The 18466-nt window shown below is 33.0% G+C and overlaps 3 protein-coding genes across 4 annotated transcripts in view; 2 read left to right on the plus strand and 1 right to left on the minus strand.

Annotated features, from left to right (window-relative positions):
- LOC132550565 (sodium leak channel NALCN-like) overlaps positions 1–3552 on the plus strand; it is a 45732-nt gene extending 42180 nt beyond the window's left edge. The window contains exon 40 of the mRNA XM_060214653.1: positions 718–3552. Within this exon, the coding sequence (XP_060070636.1) occupies positions 718–893 (176 nt within the window). The 3' untranslated portion in view covers positions 894–3552. The remainder of the gene's footprint in view (positions 1–717) is intronic.
- Positions 3553–5665: 2113 nt separating this feature from the next.
- Positions 5666–10245, minus strand: LOC132550578 (agmatinase, mitochondrial-like). Of its 2 annotated transcripts, XM_060214670.1 has the most exons (7): positions 10080–10245; positions 9333–9458; positions 8325–8509; positions 7620–7820; positions 7147–7291; positions 6422–6516; positions 5666–6140 (listed from the first exon to the last, which is right to left on the minus strand). In XM_060214670.1, the coding sequence occupies exons 1-7, from the start codon at positions 10243–10245 to the stop codon at positions 6039–6041; spliced, it is 1020 nt and encodes a 339-aa protein (XP_060070653.1). In that variant the 3' UTR covers positions 5666–6038. The 2 variants fall into 2 exon arrangements, with proteins under 2 accessions (XP_060070653.1, XP_060070652.1); XM_060214669.1 differs by lacking the exon at positions 9333–9458 and having other exon boundaries at positions 10080–10208.
- Positions 10246–10326: 81 nt separating this feature from the next.
- On the plus strand, positions 10327–17920 carry LOC132550558 (leucine-rich repeat-containing protein 63-like). Its single transcript, XM_060214647.1, has 11 exons — positions 10327–10347; positions 11125–11845; positions 13096–13330; positions 13664–13752; positions 14254–14345; positions 14559–14642; positions 14941–15092; positions 15480–15563; positions 16301–16445; positions 16814–16908; positions 17680–17920. Exons 1-11 carry the CDS (start codon positions 10327–10329, stop codon positions 17918–17920), a joined length of 1959 nt encoding a protein of 652 aa, XP_060070630.1.
- Positions 17921–18466: the final 546 nt, after the last annotated feature.

Genomic DNA, 18466 nt, shown 5'->3' on the forward strand with positions numbered 1-18466 from the left:
TTTGAGAAATAATGGTTGAACACTAAATTATTCCCTCATGTTGGATTTTCAATATACTTAAAAAAGTAATTTTGCTTTAAAAACATGTTTCTAAAGACCAGCGGTTTCAAGTCTGAAATTAAAAATAGGTAGTCGTTCAGGTCTTCTTCATTTACAGAAATAACTAAGGATTGTACTTTGCCTTTGGTTTTTTGATTATATATGATATTATCCACCAGACCAGAATAGCTTTATATGTTTACTGGTTCTGGAAAGATATATCTGATTGCCTCATTTGGTTTGCGATAGTGGCATCTCAAATCAATAATGAAGTGATTTGTAGTGTCACAGCTAAGAAGTGAAGTAAAGTCAGTAATCTAGACTGATACTAAATTGTGTGTGTCTTTATCAAATATATTTTTATAGTTTGATTATAAAGATGCGCAAAAAATACATTTGCTTTTTGGACTGAGGTACATGTTGTGTATATATTTAAGGTGATCCAAACTCTTGTAATGAAATTTCAACATGGGTGTAAGTCGCAGTCTAATGTAGATTTTCTAAATCAACTTCAGAAAAGGAGTTAAGAATTGCAATCTGACACATATACTAATCTTTATCATATTTTGAAATGGTTTTTTATGTTTGTTTTTTTCTAACATTTTGTGTGATATTATTTGTGGCCCAAAAAACCTTATTAGAATAACAATCTGTGAGTAAACAATTTGCTTTTTACAGGAGCTAAGACCCTAGGAGTTAATCTTAATCAGGTGACAGAGACTGCTCCGGAGGATGTTTCCCCAATGCAGGAAAAAGTCATGGAAACTGTCTTAATTGGAGAAAATGTTTCTAACAATGTACAATCATGGTGGAAAGATCAGCTAGGGGGGTTCCCACAACTAGATATAGACTAAATAAAAGCTTTCCTGAATCTATATTAAATTGCATCTTAAACTGGAACTATAGGAGATTTTTTCCAAATTCTCAAAATATAAATGAGAAATTGACATAAATTCCTTTACTCAATATGGTAGATATTAAAGATATGGTAGACATTGAGGATACCGTTTTTTATGTGGATAACTATCTCAAGATTCTAAGAACAGAACAATATGTATTGATAATGAATGACAGTGATAACACAACAGAGGAGAGGTAACTTGCTCCCTTTTGAAAAGAAACACATGATTTCCTATGAAAAAGAGTCACAAGATAAAAAAAAATCAATAAAAGTCAAAATTTCTAACCCAACAGTGAGTAAAGTAATGGCAAGGAACATAGGAGCAGGAAAATTTGTATTCTGTGTAATGTGCATTCAGACCTAAAACAAAATGTTGATATGGAATGACAAAGATTAGAGATGTAATAATTTAAAAGAAACATTGATTTTGATTAATGTATACTTGTATGAGACTTTATGATGCACAAGACTTAACAAAGTTATATCATTTTATGTTGGAGAAGTTTTATTTCAAATTCTGAAAAATCATCTCTTTATTTTTTCAAGTTTGGTCTTAAACAAGATTTATGTGGTATAACAAAGTAGGTTTATATTTTCTCTTCTGTCACAAAGGACACAATATTTATAATACAAACTTCTGTAATTATGGACTTAATTTGTTTTGATAGAAAAAGAAAATGCTTATCAATAAGTAAAAGATCATGAATTTTATCAAAACAATTTGGGAAGGTCATATTTATTTTGGATAAATAAGAGTTAAATTCAAGATAAAGTAAAGCTGGTAATTTTCATAGTCAATATTTTCATAAATGTTTTATAAAACCAATAAACTCTATTAATACAAATTGAAATTTTGTGATCATGTTAACGAATCGCAAAATAGCAAAAATATCATTATGAAAATAACTGACTTTTTAAAAAAATTCATTTATGCATGAAATTAAGACTCCATGTTACTTCTCAACTATAAAATAGAAAGATATTAGTTTTATAAATCCAAGCGGATTTCATATTATCTTCCAGTTAGTGAAAATTTGCAAAAATGTGATGAAAATATCTCGAAGATGTGTACACAAAATTATAATTTATTTACTGAACAGAATAGTTTGTAAAGTTTAATACCAATTTGTATATTGAAGTGTATAGTGGCAGCTGAGAATGACATAGTAGTAATCTTTCTTGGAAAGAGTAAATACTTGTCCTAGTTGTTTATTTATTTTTTCTTACCTTGAAAGTGCAATATATCTTTTAATTCATTTACAGTTTGTGCAATAACCCAGCTATAAGCGAGAAACATATGGCATATATATTTATTATTGGTTATTAGCTCATCAGGCCCAAAAGGGCCCAAATGAGCCGATATCATGGTGCGGCATCTGCCATGTGTCAGTTAAGTGTGATTTTTTCTTTTTGAATGAGTTTCTCTCTTCAGATGAAAAGAAAGGCTTAGAAGCATTATATTTGACTGTTGAGTTCATTTGTTGAAGCTGGAAAAAAGTTTGTGAAAAGAATTTTCTACCTATCGTTTAAGTCACAGAATCAGATTTGTGTAAATCTTCAAGCAACTTCTAGAATCTAGGGCAATAATCTGATTACTGAACTGAAGCCATCAAAAAGGTCACAGGTCAAATTTAATGAAAGCTTCAAATTTTTCTTCTCATTGACCAAACTGAATGTCAGTGATGCAAAATGTTGAAGTATTTGTGAAAAGCATAGAATAGGAGGTGAACGATACAGGTACATTTGACCTCTCGTATATTATAAAAAAGAACTTATAAAGTAACAAGTGATCATAGAGTTGAATCAAAATCAAACTTTAATCCTTCATTTATCATTATGCAGTCATCTCCAGATATTTTTTCTTGATTTTCTGTCGACTCTCTAAAGGCAGATGTCATTTGATCTATGTTTAATAAATGATGGATGATCCAACACTTCTCTTATGGAACTTTGCGGTAGTGTCCTCTGGTGGATCCGTATAGGATTCAATAGAGTTCCTCAACAAGAAAACATAATAAAGCAAAAAGAAAACTCAACTGTACAAGGATGTTATGTGGAATATGACTTTGCTTTATATAAATTTTTTTCACTTTGTAACATTTTAGTTATGATTTTGACATGTTTATTTAGTTATTTATGTTGTTGTCTCTTTAGGTTGACTAGTTTTAACAGGTACCTATGATTTACACTTTTTTCTTTTAAAAAAAAACCCACTGATTTTCTTTTAATGAAGCATCATTCTTACTTTTGCCTCTTATTTCTTTTTACAAATACAATATACTTATTGTGTATATGTAAATTAGTTTCCTTATTTTTAATGAAGTATTTACCAGAATAGGTCCACATCAGTTAATCATCATTAAACAAGATTGTATAAATTAGTACAGTAATTAAATAACTGGACCTGAACAAACAATACAAAAATTTGGTTTTGTACAAACCTATTATTGTAAGCGATGTTTTGCTTGTATACTGACAAATCTTCAAAAAAAAATCTGTGATTTTTACTTCAGACGTGCATCTGCCAAAACCTTTTTGTTATATCAAACATGTGTTCAAATATATATATAAATATATGTGATGATGAAAAGTAAATAAAATGTTGATTGTTATACATGACTCAAGTTATACTGTTTAATAAATAGATGTACAGGTATATATAAGCTTCCTTGCCCTGGGAAATTAAGTTGTAGTGCATCATCTGTCGTCAGACTGCTACATGGCGGTCCATCAATATCGTAACATATCAGTGATGTAAGACCAATAGGATATGAAGAATAAAGACTTTGTTCCAATTTACCTAGATCCACTTGCAAGGGGTCAAATACATTGCTTAACAATATTTAAATCATTTGTTCTGAATAAACAAAGGGCAGGGGGTTATATTAATGTTTGTGTGTATGCTTGAAGTTGACCTAATTTTATGGATATTGGGGTCAGATATGAATAAACTATGATCATGATATATATATATTAGCCAGAAACATGTCAGCATGAATGGCGGTCAGGTTTATAGATAATAAGTTTGAACTGTTAGTATGGCCACATGGGCAAAATGTATGAGAATGAGACTTCCGAATTAGTATGTCAATGATTTTGATCATCTGCTTGCAACAACATGCTGGAAGGCAGCAGTATTTCAGATTACTGACATGAACAAACATGCCAACAGGCTACATGAGATGCAGCATAACTCTTTCTTACAGGCCCATTTGGCCATCCATCTCAATTGATTTAGCCAAGATCAGTTATCTATGCAGATTATAACGTACTAAGTACTAAGCAAAAGAGTGAGGATGAAGATCCTGAGAAGGGGTAACACACTTACAATAAATCAGTAACATTCCAAATGATGAAGCTCTTGAAAACAGGTAACACACTGAGGATGAAGGTCATGAGAACAATAACACACTAAGGTTGAAGGTCTCCAGAACCAGTAACACACTGAGGATGAAGGCCTTGAGAACCAGTAACACACTAAGGATGAAGGTATTGAGAACCAGTAACACACTATTGAGGAAGATCCTAAGAGCCAATGACACTCTACGGATGAAGATCTTGAGAGAACCAACAAAGAATTGGTCAAGATTGTAGTTCTCAATCAGTGATGGGTATGATAAGAAAACAACTCTTAAAATATTGCATTCTACATTTTATTTCTTATCAAGCAAATCAGAATATCAAAATCAGCATTAATCTAAAATATTGCAATAAAATAACAATAACAAAATCTGTTTAATGATTATATTCACATAATCTTGATAAAATTATTTAGAAAACAATACTTTATAAAGACAAAATTATCAATGCTTACCAACAAATCACAATGTAATAAGAATATAATTATATAATTTTTCACATCCGTATAATCTTGATAAAATTATGTAGAAAACAATACTTTATAAAGACAAAATTATCAATGCTTACCAACAAATCACAAATTAATAACAATATATGTAATCTGTATGATATTTATATTCATATAATCTTGATAAAACTATTGATAAAATAATACTCTATAATAAAGACAAAATTATCAATGCTTACCAACAAACCACAATGTTATAACATTATATATAATCTGTATATTTATATTTATATAATCTTAATAAAATAATATAGAAAATAATATTATGTTATGACAAAATTATCAATACTAACCAACAAATAACAGCAGATATTGCATGACTGAGGAAAATGCTGAAAAGTAAACCTATGGTAATACTGTAATATACAAATTGAAGAACTAGATAAACACATATAACTCAAATTATAAAAGCCTTAATAATTTGAGGGTTCCAATTACATCCAAAAAACAGGCTCAAGCAGTTGCTGAAACTCTTGAGATTTTCATAAATGAATACAAAAAAAAAATGATCTTTTATCATTTTGAGGCAAAGAATTAGATAAATAATTTGTTTCATTTCATAAAGTTGAATAAAAGTTTGCAATGCAAGAATGTATACACACAAAGTATTAAAATCAAGAAGCTGGTTAACAATGGTAATATCATTTGACAATTTGACAATAGCCTGTTATGTGGTTCGAGTAGAGAAGTAATTCATCTTATCTGAAATAAAGGTACATGTATATAGAAACTTCGATCAATCTTAGCCAAAAAGTGCTACATTAAGAGAGAGATGACATACATGTACCTGAATACCTTCTTAAAATCCAATATTATGTAAAGAAAAGAATTTAAAGGAAAATGAAAGATATCTACAGAAAAGATTTTAAATTATAGAAACAACAAGGAGCATTAACTCTTTTGAATATCTATGGAGTCATACTGCCATTCACGAAAACTCAACCTCAGGTCATGGTTATTTAGCCTACCAAGTTTGAATGGAATCGGTTGAAAGTCAAAAGAGATCTCCAGACAAAATTTACATTATTAAATTTCAATGCTGTGAGAATGCAAAATACTGATTTGATTATGACTGCCTCGAAAACCATGATTTTACATACTGTTCCATATTTCTTATTTTTTCCTCCAGAAAATGACCTGTGTAGTATACTTTCAAGTGTATTGTTTGTAATATGACAATGTGATCTCTCTCCATTCATATAAAGTATGATGTCTTCAAATTTCTGTTCCTTAACGCAGATATTTGCATTCCGGAAGAACACATAACATCTCAAAAAGCAGGTTAGCTCCTGTTAATGCTGTGGTGCCAAAGGGGTCATACGGTGGCGACACCTGGTGACAGAAAATTATACTGTATAGTTACAAAATGTATTTAGATCAAACTGACACCTGTTACTATCATTCAACTTACTCTCATCAAAGCTGTGGAAACAAACATGTCATGATAGGGTAACACCTTTTATATTAAGATATCAACCAAATCTTGTTTCAACTTTCCTTGCTTATTGATCTTAATATCAAACTCTATAGTGAGGTAAGAAAAATAATATGATCAGCTAAAAAGTAGTAAAATAAGTGGATTATTGATTACCGGTTAATAAACACAGTATTACCTCTACCAGATCACCTCCGACAATGTTCATGCCTCGACATCCTCGTATGATTTCCAATCCCTGGGCAGGTGTTAGGCCAGCTATTTCTGGTGTACCTGTATATAAATAGATATTAATGATTAAATATATGTAGCAGCACTGGTCTGAGTGTCGATAATCAAGCTGATAACTTGTTCCATATGACAGGGTTTTCTCTTATATCTAATTTTCTATTTTTGCGACAGCTTTTGAACAAATGACATGATATATGTTGTCATAAGCAAATTTCTGTCCTGTTGTAAATGTACAGATCAAAGCATTATTCCTATACATACAGCACCTATGACAAGTCACTTCAATTGATTTATATGAACTGAATGTGACATCATCAGAAACCTGTTGTGCATTGACAAATAATCACAAAAGAATTGCACGTAGATCTTGTTCTCCTGGTAATTTCACTAGAGATAGCTACCTAAACTGAGATACATTTCAGTATCAAAGACCAAAGTATTACTCTTATAACACTTGCATGTATCTTAGATCCAATACAATGCTCAAATATCTTTTTTATTTAGAATAGGTCGGACTCTCTTTACAATATTTTGTTTTATTGATCAGAGGTTTGTTAAAAGAAAATCTCGCTGTTCAGGTGCAAGAATAATAACAGTATTTAAAACTTTGATATTTTCAACAATGTATTACACGTGATATGTTCAAAAGTAAAATGATAATAATTATTTTACCTGTTCCTGGAGCATAAGCTGGGTCTAGGGCATCAATATCAAAGGTTATGTAGACAGGGCGGTCACCCATCATCTCTCTAACTTCAGACATTAGAGGGGTCAAGGACTTATGCCAACATTCATGGCCCAGGACTACTCGGAAACCCTGTTCGAATAAACACATTCAATTTTGAAATAAGCTGGTTATAGTTTTGTTATTGACTGTTTTACCAGTGATTGTAAGTTGGAGTCATAGATATCTCCATCTATTTGTCAGTATTTCATGGTATTTAAACAATAGTCTAAACTAATACTGCAGTTAAACAACCCTGATGCTATTTATCCAAAACCAAGTGTTTTTGTGACAAACCTTCCTTTTTCTAGGAGTTCCTGTAATCTAGTCACATTAAATTGGCTACTGGTATCAGTACATGGGTGATCAAAACAAGCAGATATCTGAACTACATCAATTAACATGCAATAACACAGCCTACTTGTTCCCGTCCCCAGTCATAATCAGTGATGTTGTAATTTGAACCACGTAGTCCAATCTGTATAACACGATGTCCGTCCAGACATCCCTCTTCCATGGCACGACGAAATGGTGTCCCATGAGCAATTTTTTCACCCAGCATGGTGTCGTTGGTGTCGGCATGGGCATCAACATGGACCAAACCTACTGGGCCATGCTTGTCCTACACAAGTGAATATATAACTATATACATATCTTGTATATAAAGCTCACTTTTTCATATAATTTGTAAATTATAAAATACACTAAAAACCTGTAGTGAGAAAAATGAATAATTTCAAAAAGACGGATTTTGACCTTAATGTTAAATTTTTTGGATATGATACCATAAAAGTTATCATATTAATGAATCAATTTCTTTTAAACTAAATGATTTCTGCACACTTGACAAGAAAGAACACAAAATGTACAGGATTCATTTAGTCGGTTCATTATGTGTTGTATGTAATATCTACTTAATCTAGAATTGCAGATTTCACTACAAATTTGTCTGTCTTTTATATTTTGGTAATGACTAAAAATTGTCAGAGCTGATTGTATTGATAGATATTTTCTCTATTAAACAAAAAAATTCCTATAAAACAAAAATAAGAAGAAAAAAAAAGAAAATAGAGAGGGGAGGCATAAAAAAGATGTGGCATATATGTTTAAATCGCTGCTATATTACCCTGATAGCCTGTAGAATTGGATAGGTCATGGTGTGATCACCTCCCAGGGCCAAAGGTATACAGCCAGTCTGAACAATGCCAGAGAAATGGTTACGGATATCCTCACATGCCTTTGGTAGGTTGTACAGGTTCAGATTTACATCACCAACATCAGCTACTTGGAATGAATCAAACGGAGAGGCTCCTATCACAGATAAAAAAAAATTAGACACAAGAAAGAAAAGTGTGCCATGTATATACCCCCAACCCATAATAAGCTATAATCTATTACTAGTATTAATCCCTACCCCTCTTTTGCTGCATTCACTGTGGTAAGTCAGTGAAAGAAATTCATATTATATTTGGAAACTCAGAAATGATCAAACTGTCATTTATGTATACCAATGATATAGTATATGTAAACTACTATACAGACATCAAGGTAGTTATGTAAATGTTCACTTTCTGATACAATGCAGTAAGCTATATGAAACAAGGTCTTTTATATATTTTCAACATCCTTTTCACCATAAACTTTATAACTATCAAGGACTAGATGAAACAATATATTGATGTGGAAGAAGATATATGCGAACAGTTTATGCTGATGAACAGCATTAGCATCACAATCATGGTAAAATTCTTGATTGAAAATTTGTGAAATAGTACAAAAGATGCAATGGCCCTAGGGCTACTTACTAACTGCTATATCAGACATTGATATTTTGTACATAATAATCATTTTTCCTATACTTCATTTGGATTATACATTTTGTCTGTAATCTTCATGTTTATGGAGGAATATCTATCTAAATCCATGAAATTCACAATTTAGGCAAAGCATTCTTCCATCTGTAAAAAGGAGTAAATATGATTCTACAATATCTGGGTATAGAGAATAGGTTTATTTAAATTTGAGTTAACATGACCTCTTTTTAGCCATGTCCCTCTGGTATTGATGAAATGGTGATCAAAATAGGTCACTAATGACTTTATCGTGGGTGACAAAAACATTATTTTAATCTTACCGGTTGCGATGTTCAGCTTGCGTAGCAGTGATGATTCCGCTCGGATTTGACGAGGACCGTGTCTAGTCCCTGCCCTATTAGATGTTCCAATGTCTAAAGGAACTCCAACAAAGCAGGCATACAAACCTATCAAACGTTAATTATAAAAAGAAAATATCAACTCATGGACCACAGAAACAAGGATTTGGTAGCAGCCACTAAGTATCCGAGGATGAATTGATAGGCTATTTCATCATATCTAGGAGGATGTTTGATATATAAAATGTGTATGAAGAAAAAAATACATAAATTTGCCAATGAAATATACTCATAATAGTTTATGGTGAATGGTTTAAATCACAATTTTTCATTCTTTCTGGAAGCGTGACACGTTACGACAAAAAAAAAAAAAAATGATCCGGGTGCAACGTCACGAAGGACATGTTTATGTGATAAGGCTGACAAATTGTCATTCCGAAATACATAACGGCCCGGAACTGATGTCCAGACGATATATCGACGGGACTTATGTTCCCGTATATAATTTGACAAACAACTGTGTACGAGTGGAAACGGTGAGCGTAAAATCCTGTCTGAATATGTAATGCGGGTTCCTATTATCCTCCTTGGAACTCCTTTATATCGGACGTTTGACCATGTAAACGTTGGACATAAGTCCCAAGGAGGAATCCCAAAAAGGGATTACCTGTAACTGCTGCCACTGATATCAAAGTCCGTGTCACAAATATGGCTTAGTTGTTTTCTTACCGCTTGCATTGTCTTGAACTGGCAGTCGCATCATTGAAGCGATGCCTCCTGCCCTTGGCATGTCATGTCCAGATAAAGGTTCATTGAATTCCCCATTTGAACGGAAGGTACTTGAAAAATACCTTGATGCCGTTCTAGCAGACGCTTTTGATAACCGGCCCAACATGCTTAGCAGGTGCTCATTGTTGTCTCGCGAGACTTCACGAGAAAAAAAAATCACGGAAGTTGGTATGGTTACAGCGTCAAGATGGCGGCAAGTGGACCGTCCGTAAGTGTATTTATTTTGTAACCATAATTTCCAGTTATTGACATTCTAAAATAATTCGCTTACGAGAAATCACTGTTCAGTACCATACGTTAATCGATTACAACACTTGCATTAAATGCCACCAGTAATGCGGTTATTTCCTCTGGTAGTCTTATAGCAGTGTTATTTGAAATGAAGTAGGCCATAATGGTGACCATAATGTCATTGCAGACCCGGTTAATGAACAGGATACAAACCGTGTCGCTATATTCTGGTACATGTAGAATATCCAGAAGTTATTATAAGCACTTGACAGATCCCTAGCACAACACTAATAGGCCTATGCACATCGAACTCACCCAATCTGTGAGAGAGAAGACAGCTGTTGTAATATAGTAACATCAATTAAATAAACAACTCTGATTCATTAATGTCCCGCATACCTCCAGGTACCCAGGCTGAGGGAACAAGGCTCAATAAACACTTATTCTAAGGCATTGGCTCTCATATAACGTTATGTTATACTGGTTTTGAAGTTGGATGTTGCTCCTTTGTAATCTTCAAAGAAGTGTATCAGTCTGTCTTTGGTCAGTTTATTTCTCCTGAAACCCATTCAAGTCCAATTAAAATGACTTCTCTTCTGCATTCAGTTTTGCCAGGAAATGTTTCAAGGGTGCAGAGAGTGAAAGCGATCATAACCCTTTGTGTATTGAGGTTTGTGTAGGTTTGAATTACTTCAATTTTGAAAAGTGTATTGCAATTTACACAAATGAGTTGTTTTTGTGTTTTTTTTTTCAGCTGGTGTTTACTACAAATTCATCAAAGCATAAAAAGAATTCAAGTACTCAAGACACCAAACTACTGCGACGACCAAGAGCCCCAAAGCCTCTTCCACCACTATCCACACCTTCCCCAACAAAGAACTCAAGTTCACCTGTAAAACCATTTTATGAAACCTATGACTTTGATACAGATATTCCTACACGTGAAACCCCAGTAACAATTCGACAATCGCCCACGCCTAGTGTGGTACCTAGTTTGATATCACCTCCACCTTCAGAATCCAATCCAACAAGGAAGCACTATCTATACAGACATGTCATACAACATGGATCTCAACAAACGAATGTGGCTTTTGTCAGTAGAGATGACAAGAAATTTATTTTGGATCCTTTATACAGGGTCAAAACAAGTCTTGGGACTTATGTTGATGGAAAATCCTTAATAAAGCCATTTAAACCCAGGGGACCAGAAAGTTTTCCTGCCAGACCACCTCGGAGACATCCTGAAATATTTCATGTAGACTATGTTGATGATATAAGGTATTATGCTCCACCAACATTTACTTTGGAAACATTTATGATGGAGATATCGGACAGACAGAGACTGCCTATGAGGTCTGTTAAACAGGCCGTGTGTTCCAGATATAATTACAAGAAAATGACCAAGTTACTTGCCGAACAAAATACGTTTGAGTTATCCCAAGACGAGGTTCACACGAACACATTTACTCCAGAAGGTATGGTTATATAAGTTCTCTTAATTTCAAACAATTTATTTTTGAACTTGATCATTTAAAATATTAACTATGGGACGATAATTATATGTATATTTCACATACATTTAGCTCACCTAACTCGAAGGGCTTGGCCAAATGAGCTTATGCTATGGTGCAGCATCAATTATCTGTCGATTATCAGTCCATATGGTCTCTTTTCCATTTTAATGACATCTTCTCAATAACCAACCGGCCTTGAATCATAATATTTGGCTTGAATATTCCTTGGATGAGGGCCAACAAATTAGTTTGCGAAAAGAAGTGACCTTTACCAATATTCAAAATCAGAAGGGGCATTTTTTAAACATTCAGATGAATTTTGATAATTCAGAAGACCTTTAGCTTCCTGGGATGAAATCTAACATAGTCTGGGCAAACAAATAGACTTGATCCATATTAAAGTTTACAGGGGTAAAATATGGTATAAGATTTAAACAACTTTTCCTGATTAAAGCTTGGATTTTTTTTTTTTTTTTAAACTGGTAAGTTCCTGTGATGAAGCCAGAAGAATTTTACAAATTAATTAATCTTAATCCATATGAACCGTCACCATTTTTCAAAGCTTACAAACGATGCCTTCCTCAATAACCAAAAACCTATAAATAAGATATATAGTCTGTAGGATCAGAGGATAAAGCCAGAAAAAATTTGCAAGAGAAATCACCTTGAACTACAAGTCTGTTCAAGGTCACAGGGCTCAAATTTGTTGAAACCTTTAAATTGTTTCTGCTGGTAGTTCCCTTGGATGCATGTCAATGCTGTGAAATGATAACGTATCTGTTAAGAGCTTTAAATACCAGATGAGTGAGGCAGGCTCAATTGGCAACTTTCTTTCAATGAGAATTTGGTCCTGTCATAGTAGAATTGAAGCAGTATATGTACTTGAAAATTCATCAAAACATTGTGAATATATGCTTTGTATGTAAATCAAAATGTCATATGGTTACAGATTATATTTAACATTAAATCATAATCACATTGAAATAAGCTAAGGGAGCCAACACATTATCTCAGACTCAAAGTCAGAGAGTGTGCTTACTACAGGACAATTAAAAGTTAAATTTTGTGGGTTATTTTTACTGAAAAAACAATACGTATGAATAGACTTATTGCCAGGCATGAGCTTATTGTTAGATATTTAATGATAAGTCTAATGTTTACCTACAAGTATCTTTTTCAAAGTACCTGACATGGTTGTGTTTCTCCTCCAGGACAGAGTATTCCTCCTGTTGAACCAAGAATTCCTCAGAAGCAGCTTCTAATTGAGATGGCAGCCATGATAAAGCAACATGTCCGTGATCTCATGAACACTGAAGTAAAATCTGTAATTAGACCACTGAAGCGATACAGTCCTAGCCACCATGACACAGATGTTCCACATACAGAGATTATACTGTATGAGGATGATACTACAGAGGTGGCCAGTAGGAGTCAACAAATTCGTCAGTATGTGTTACTTTCTTAACAAATCCAAAGGAGATATCATCTGTTTTTTTACCCTCAAATGTTTCTAATTTTTCTTCTTTTAGTATTTCCTATCTACATGTAATTCTAAACATGAAATCCTTAGACCTTTATCAAAGCATCTTTTTATTGTGTGTTTTTCATGGCAGTCAAAGTATCAATGATCTGTATTTTTTCCAATCACAAATGTAAACACAATGTACATAAATTTAATGAAAATGATTGATTTAAATCTACAGATATGCTTCATTTCCTTGGTATATCAAAATTTCTCGTGGTATTATGTGCTGTGATTTTTTTTTGTTTTTTTTTCAGAGATACAGAGATTCCGTCTGTAGATTCCATGTTCCACTCTGCCCGTTCTCGGTATTTCCAAGGCTCGGGACGCAGTCAGTCACCTTTTAGTGAGTTTTCTGCTCAATGTGTTGTTTTAATTATACCTTAATGTTTAATACATATTCATTATGGAAACTTTTAAGGAAAAACAATCATTCAATGATTCAGTTATTAAATTGTTTAGTTTTCTAGGTATTAACTATCAGTTGTTTGTTGCATCATTACAAATCCCTGATGCAGCAATTAACACAGTACAGTCAATACTTGAGGATAAATGAAGAGCCTTAATCATTTGCAAGACTAGCTAAAATTTTTGTTTATAATATCTTGATCTTAGAGTTAATATTTTCAATTTTGATTAATAACAAGTTATCTAAATTAAAACATAAGTTTTTAGATTGCATATTTTTTCTGCGTATTGATTCATGTACAAATTTAATACATCTTAGCATTTCTCATATTACTTATCTCTTGAAATAATATTTAAGTTAAGATTTTTTGAAACATTTGTTTTCAATAACTTAGTAATGCTTAGTAAAATTATAAAGATTTCATTCATTTGTTAATAGCGGCACCTGGTGATGCTAATGGAGTAATCTCCCCTTCAGAACTCGCAATATTAGATTCACTTATCAACGGTGGCAGAGCTCTAAGTTTGAAGGTAAATTTGATAATATAAATGTATGTTAAGTTGTTTAAATGTAGACAACTTCTGATGAAATGTATATAAAAAAACAGATTTAGTTAAATTAAAAAATAAATGGAAAATAATTTTCACCAGCCAAAACTAATTATGTGTTTTACATTCCAGTCTTGTATACAATGTGATAATGTATGGTTTTATTGTTGATATCCTTGATTTATTGATTACCAGGCACACTTTATATCAGAGCTTCCTGACATCAATCCTCTCATACGAACAGTGACCTACATCAACCTCTCATTCAATGACTTCACGGTATGTGTGTTCTCTATCCCTAGCAGCTATAATTCTCCTTGAATCTTACACAGTTTTACATAAATTACTGTTTTTCTCTTTGAATTTCTGCAATTTCAACAGAAATTACATTTTGATCTTAGTATTTACATAATAAATGCTTTTTTATCTAAATTATGAATATAATTAAGTATCTTTTGTTTTTGGAAATGATATTTATGATAAGTAATACTTATACTACTGCATATTCTGAATTTTTCATTTAAATCTTTTTACAAGTAATAGTGTGAAATATAAGTCTTGATATTGGTATTTTTAGCTGTTTCCTCGCTCCATACTGGATGTTAAACAGTTAGTTACACTAAAATTGAGGAACAATCCCCTAAGGGAGCTTCCACCTGATATACAACGCCTCAAGAACCTTAAAACCTTGGTGGTGTCTTTTTGTCTTCTACAGACCTTACCTCTGGGGTACGTTTATTCCTAAAATACCTCTTTCTGTATGTTATTGGACTAAACATGAGCTATGTTTTCATGACATTATGTGTGGTTGAAGTTGTAAAAATATAAGAACAAATCTGCATATTATCTGATTTACTTTAGAGGAAAAACAAAGTTGTTTAATGTCTGCCAAAAGTGTTTTGAATTTTTTAGATTCTTAAATTTATTCAATGAGTATGATTATGTATTTCTTATTTCAAAGTAACATGCCTTTGTGCTAAAACATGTTTCTTACATTTGTTTTTAGGCACTCACTGCTTTACATTTTAATCAAAACTATAACAACATTTATGAAAATCTATGAATACATGTAAAATTATTTGTGTCTTATCATAATTGTGATTGACTTTGTTTCAGCTTGTTTTCTTTACAAAAGCTGCGACATCTTGACATCTCCTACAACAAAATCACATTTGTCCCTAATGAAATCAGCCAATTCAGGTATATTTCTGTTTATTCTTTTTTTCTGTATTGATAGATATATTTTGACCTCATTAATGAATTGATTTGAATAGACGTAAATATACAATTCTTTCAATCTCATCACTCATTTTGATAGTAGGTTTTGAGGAAAATCTTCTAATAAGTGTAACCTTAGCTAAAGGATGAGTTCTTTCCTGGAGTGGGAGTACGTAGCTAGCCCTAGTAAAGTATTACCCTCAATGTGCCATGTGGCTAAAGAGAACTTTCCTTCAGCTAATTCGGAGCATCAGACTTGTAAACCAGAAGTCCTGGGTTTGAATCCTAGATGAGGCACTGACATAAACTAATAAAGAAAAAAGCTCTGTTACATTAGTTTTTCCTAGGACATGACCTCAGACTTGGTAAGTCTGTTATGTGATAAATGGTAGTCAGCCTTGGTAGAATATTAGCCATAATATTCCACGCGGCTGAAGAGAACTTTTCTTTAGCTCAATTGTAGCATCAGATTAGTAAACCTGAAGTCTTGGGTTTCAGATTGTTACTTTAGTTTCCCCTAAGACATGACCTCGGGCTTGGTAAGCCTGTTATGTGATAGATGCATTTTATACATTGAATGTACATGTAATATAAATATTGTTATATAATTCTCACTCAGTATTTTGTTACATCTAAGTTAATGTCCATAGACATTTAGTTATCTTAGATTATAGTAAGTGACGAAGCTTCAAGATGGATTTAATGATTCTTCTGTCTAGGTCCCTGAGAGAACTTAATATGGAAGGAAACCAGTTACCAGCCATGCCCTGTGGTGCTTTACTTCTGGAGCTCAACTATCTCAACGTCAAAAACAATTTCATGCATCCACTGTTCTGGAAAGAGAATACCCGTAACCAGCCTCAGGTAATTCAAAAGGGTTTATGTGGATTTTTAAAATTGAATATTTCAAATCAAAATAACTATCTCATTCTTCCCTGCCAAATGAAGGTTGGAGATTGACATACAAATGATTCCATCTGTGTGAATGTGTTTCCAGAACATATCTCCAAAACCGTTCAAGATAACTTGACAAAATTTCTACATGCATCATTCATGTGGTCTGTTAATGCCTTCTGATATGGAGGAATTTTCAGTTTAGGAAAAAAAAAAGACTTTGCTTCAGGCTTTTAGTAAAGCTGTTAAAATCAGAACCATTTAAACAGTCTGGTAAAACTGTTTAATTCTGAACAATAAAAAACAATATCTTCAGTACTACTTTCTGTTGTTTGTAGCGACTGATTGATATGGCAGCTCTGACTATGTACAAGTCTGAAATGTACAGAAAGGCAGAGAACCTGGCACCATCAGTCATCAATGTCCTGTCCAGGTAATCATTGATTTTCCTATTTACATTGGTAAACAGTAGGTTTAAGGTCAATAGAATTTGTTACTTGTCCAGTATTTCAGATCAACTTATTTCAGTTGAGGACTGACATTCTATAACATTTCATTTTTGGCTTTTGCTTGATAGCTCGGTTTCTAACATATGTAGCTAATTAATTTTATTTCTCACAAGCAATTTTTAACTTAAAGGACATAAAATGGTCTCAACTGACTTCGTTTTAAATGTTTCAATTAGATTAGATTATCTCCCTTGTTCAGTTATACATCAGAAAGACAAATGAATGTGATCATTGTAAAGGTAATAGCACTGGATGTCAGACTTAACATACGGGTACCAGACCAATAAGAAGAGACAGAAAACTATGGCAATAGCCTTGAAGATTGCCCTGTTTTAGTTACCAGTACTGTAATTAGGGTTTCCTGAAAACTTCATGGTACTATTTCAATGAAATGTCTTCAGAATATTTCTGTCCTGTAGTCTTTTGATAAATTATGTTGTTTGATTTAGCTTGTGTACCCAAATGACCAGGATTTGGTTCCTTCCTTAGACATGAAAAGGTATGGGGTCACCCGCCTGACTATGGTAGTCTGGTCACATTAAGACCATATGTGTTTATCGATCCAGGCCATCAAGAGTCACTGATAATTGATATAAGATGTTTCTTGAATTTTATTTTTAAAAAGTAAATTTTAGATTTAAAAAGCATAAAAATGATTCAATGACATGTCATTAATAGGTATTTGTGTTTTGTAGCCGATCTACATGTGATTGCTGTCATGGACCCCTTTATGGCCCAGGCTTAAGGATTATTCGACCAGTCAGCAAACTTCACGGCATTATAAATCTTCCTTTCATCTTTCGTGCGTGCTCACCACACTGTCTCAGGGACTTTAAAAGCAGCAAAGAGACACTCTCTGAGATACTTTATGGTGCAAGGGAAGGACATACAGATGAAGAGGAAGAGGAGGAGGAGGAGGAAGAGGAAGGGGAATAGATGTTTACATAAAAGTCTTCATTAGTTAATCTACTTAATTGTTTGTATTGTTATTATGTGACCAAAATATTTAACAACTTCATGGCAATATTGAGATGATACTCAATTTTTTTGCTATAAGTAAAAGACTTGTAGCATGGTTACTTACAGGAAGTAGGCTGTAAGTCCTCTCTGGTCACAGGAACACCAGTATTCTATTGTGTATGGGACAATACGATATCACCAGACACTGGGTTAATACTGTGTAGTGCTAATTTCATCTTCTGATACTATTTATGTCTCCTTCACATAAAAGGTTCCATTGTTTTCTTCATCTGCTTGTTATCTTCAGGATCTGCGTAAATATTACGTGATGCTGTTTTCTCATATTTCATGCAGTATTTGAGCTAAAACATAAGGCTTTGCTTTTGATTGTTATCACTTCACATGGTCACAGCTTTGTTTGTAAGATTATTCATTTCTGCTTATATTAGGATTTAAAGAAAGAAGGTGGGGGTGATAGGGGATTACAATTTTACTGGAAGAAAACAGAACATTTAATGCTGG

This window comes from Ylistrum balloti, unplaced genomic scaffold, assembly GCF_031769215.1.
Source record: "Ylistrum balloti isolate Yb309-2 unplaced genomic scaffold, AGI_CSIRO_Ybal_v1 Utg370128, whole genome shotgun sequence".
In the NCBI taxonomy this organism is placed as follows: Eukaryota; Metazoa; Mollusca; class Bivalvia; order Pectinida; family Pectinidae; genus Ylistrum; species Ylistrum balloti.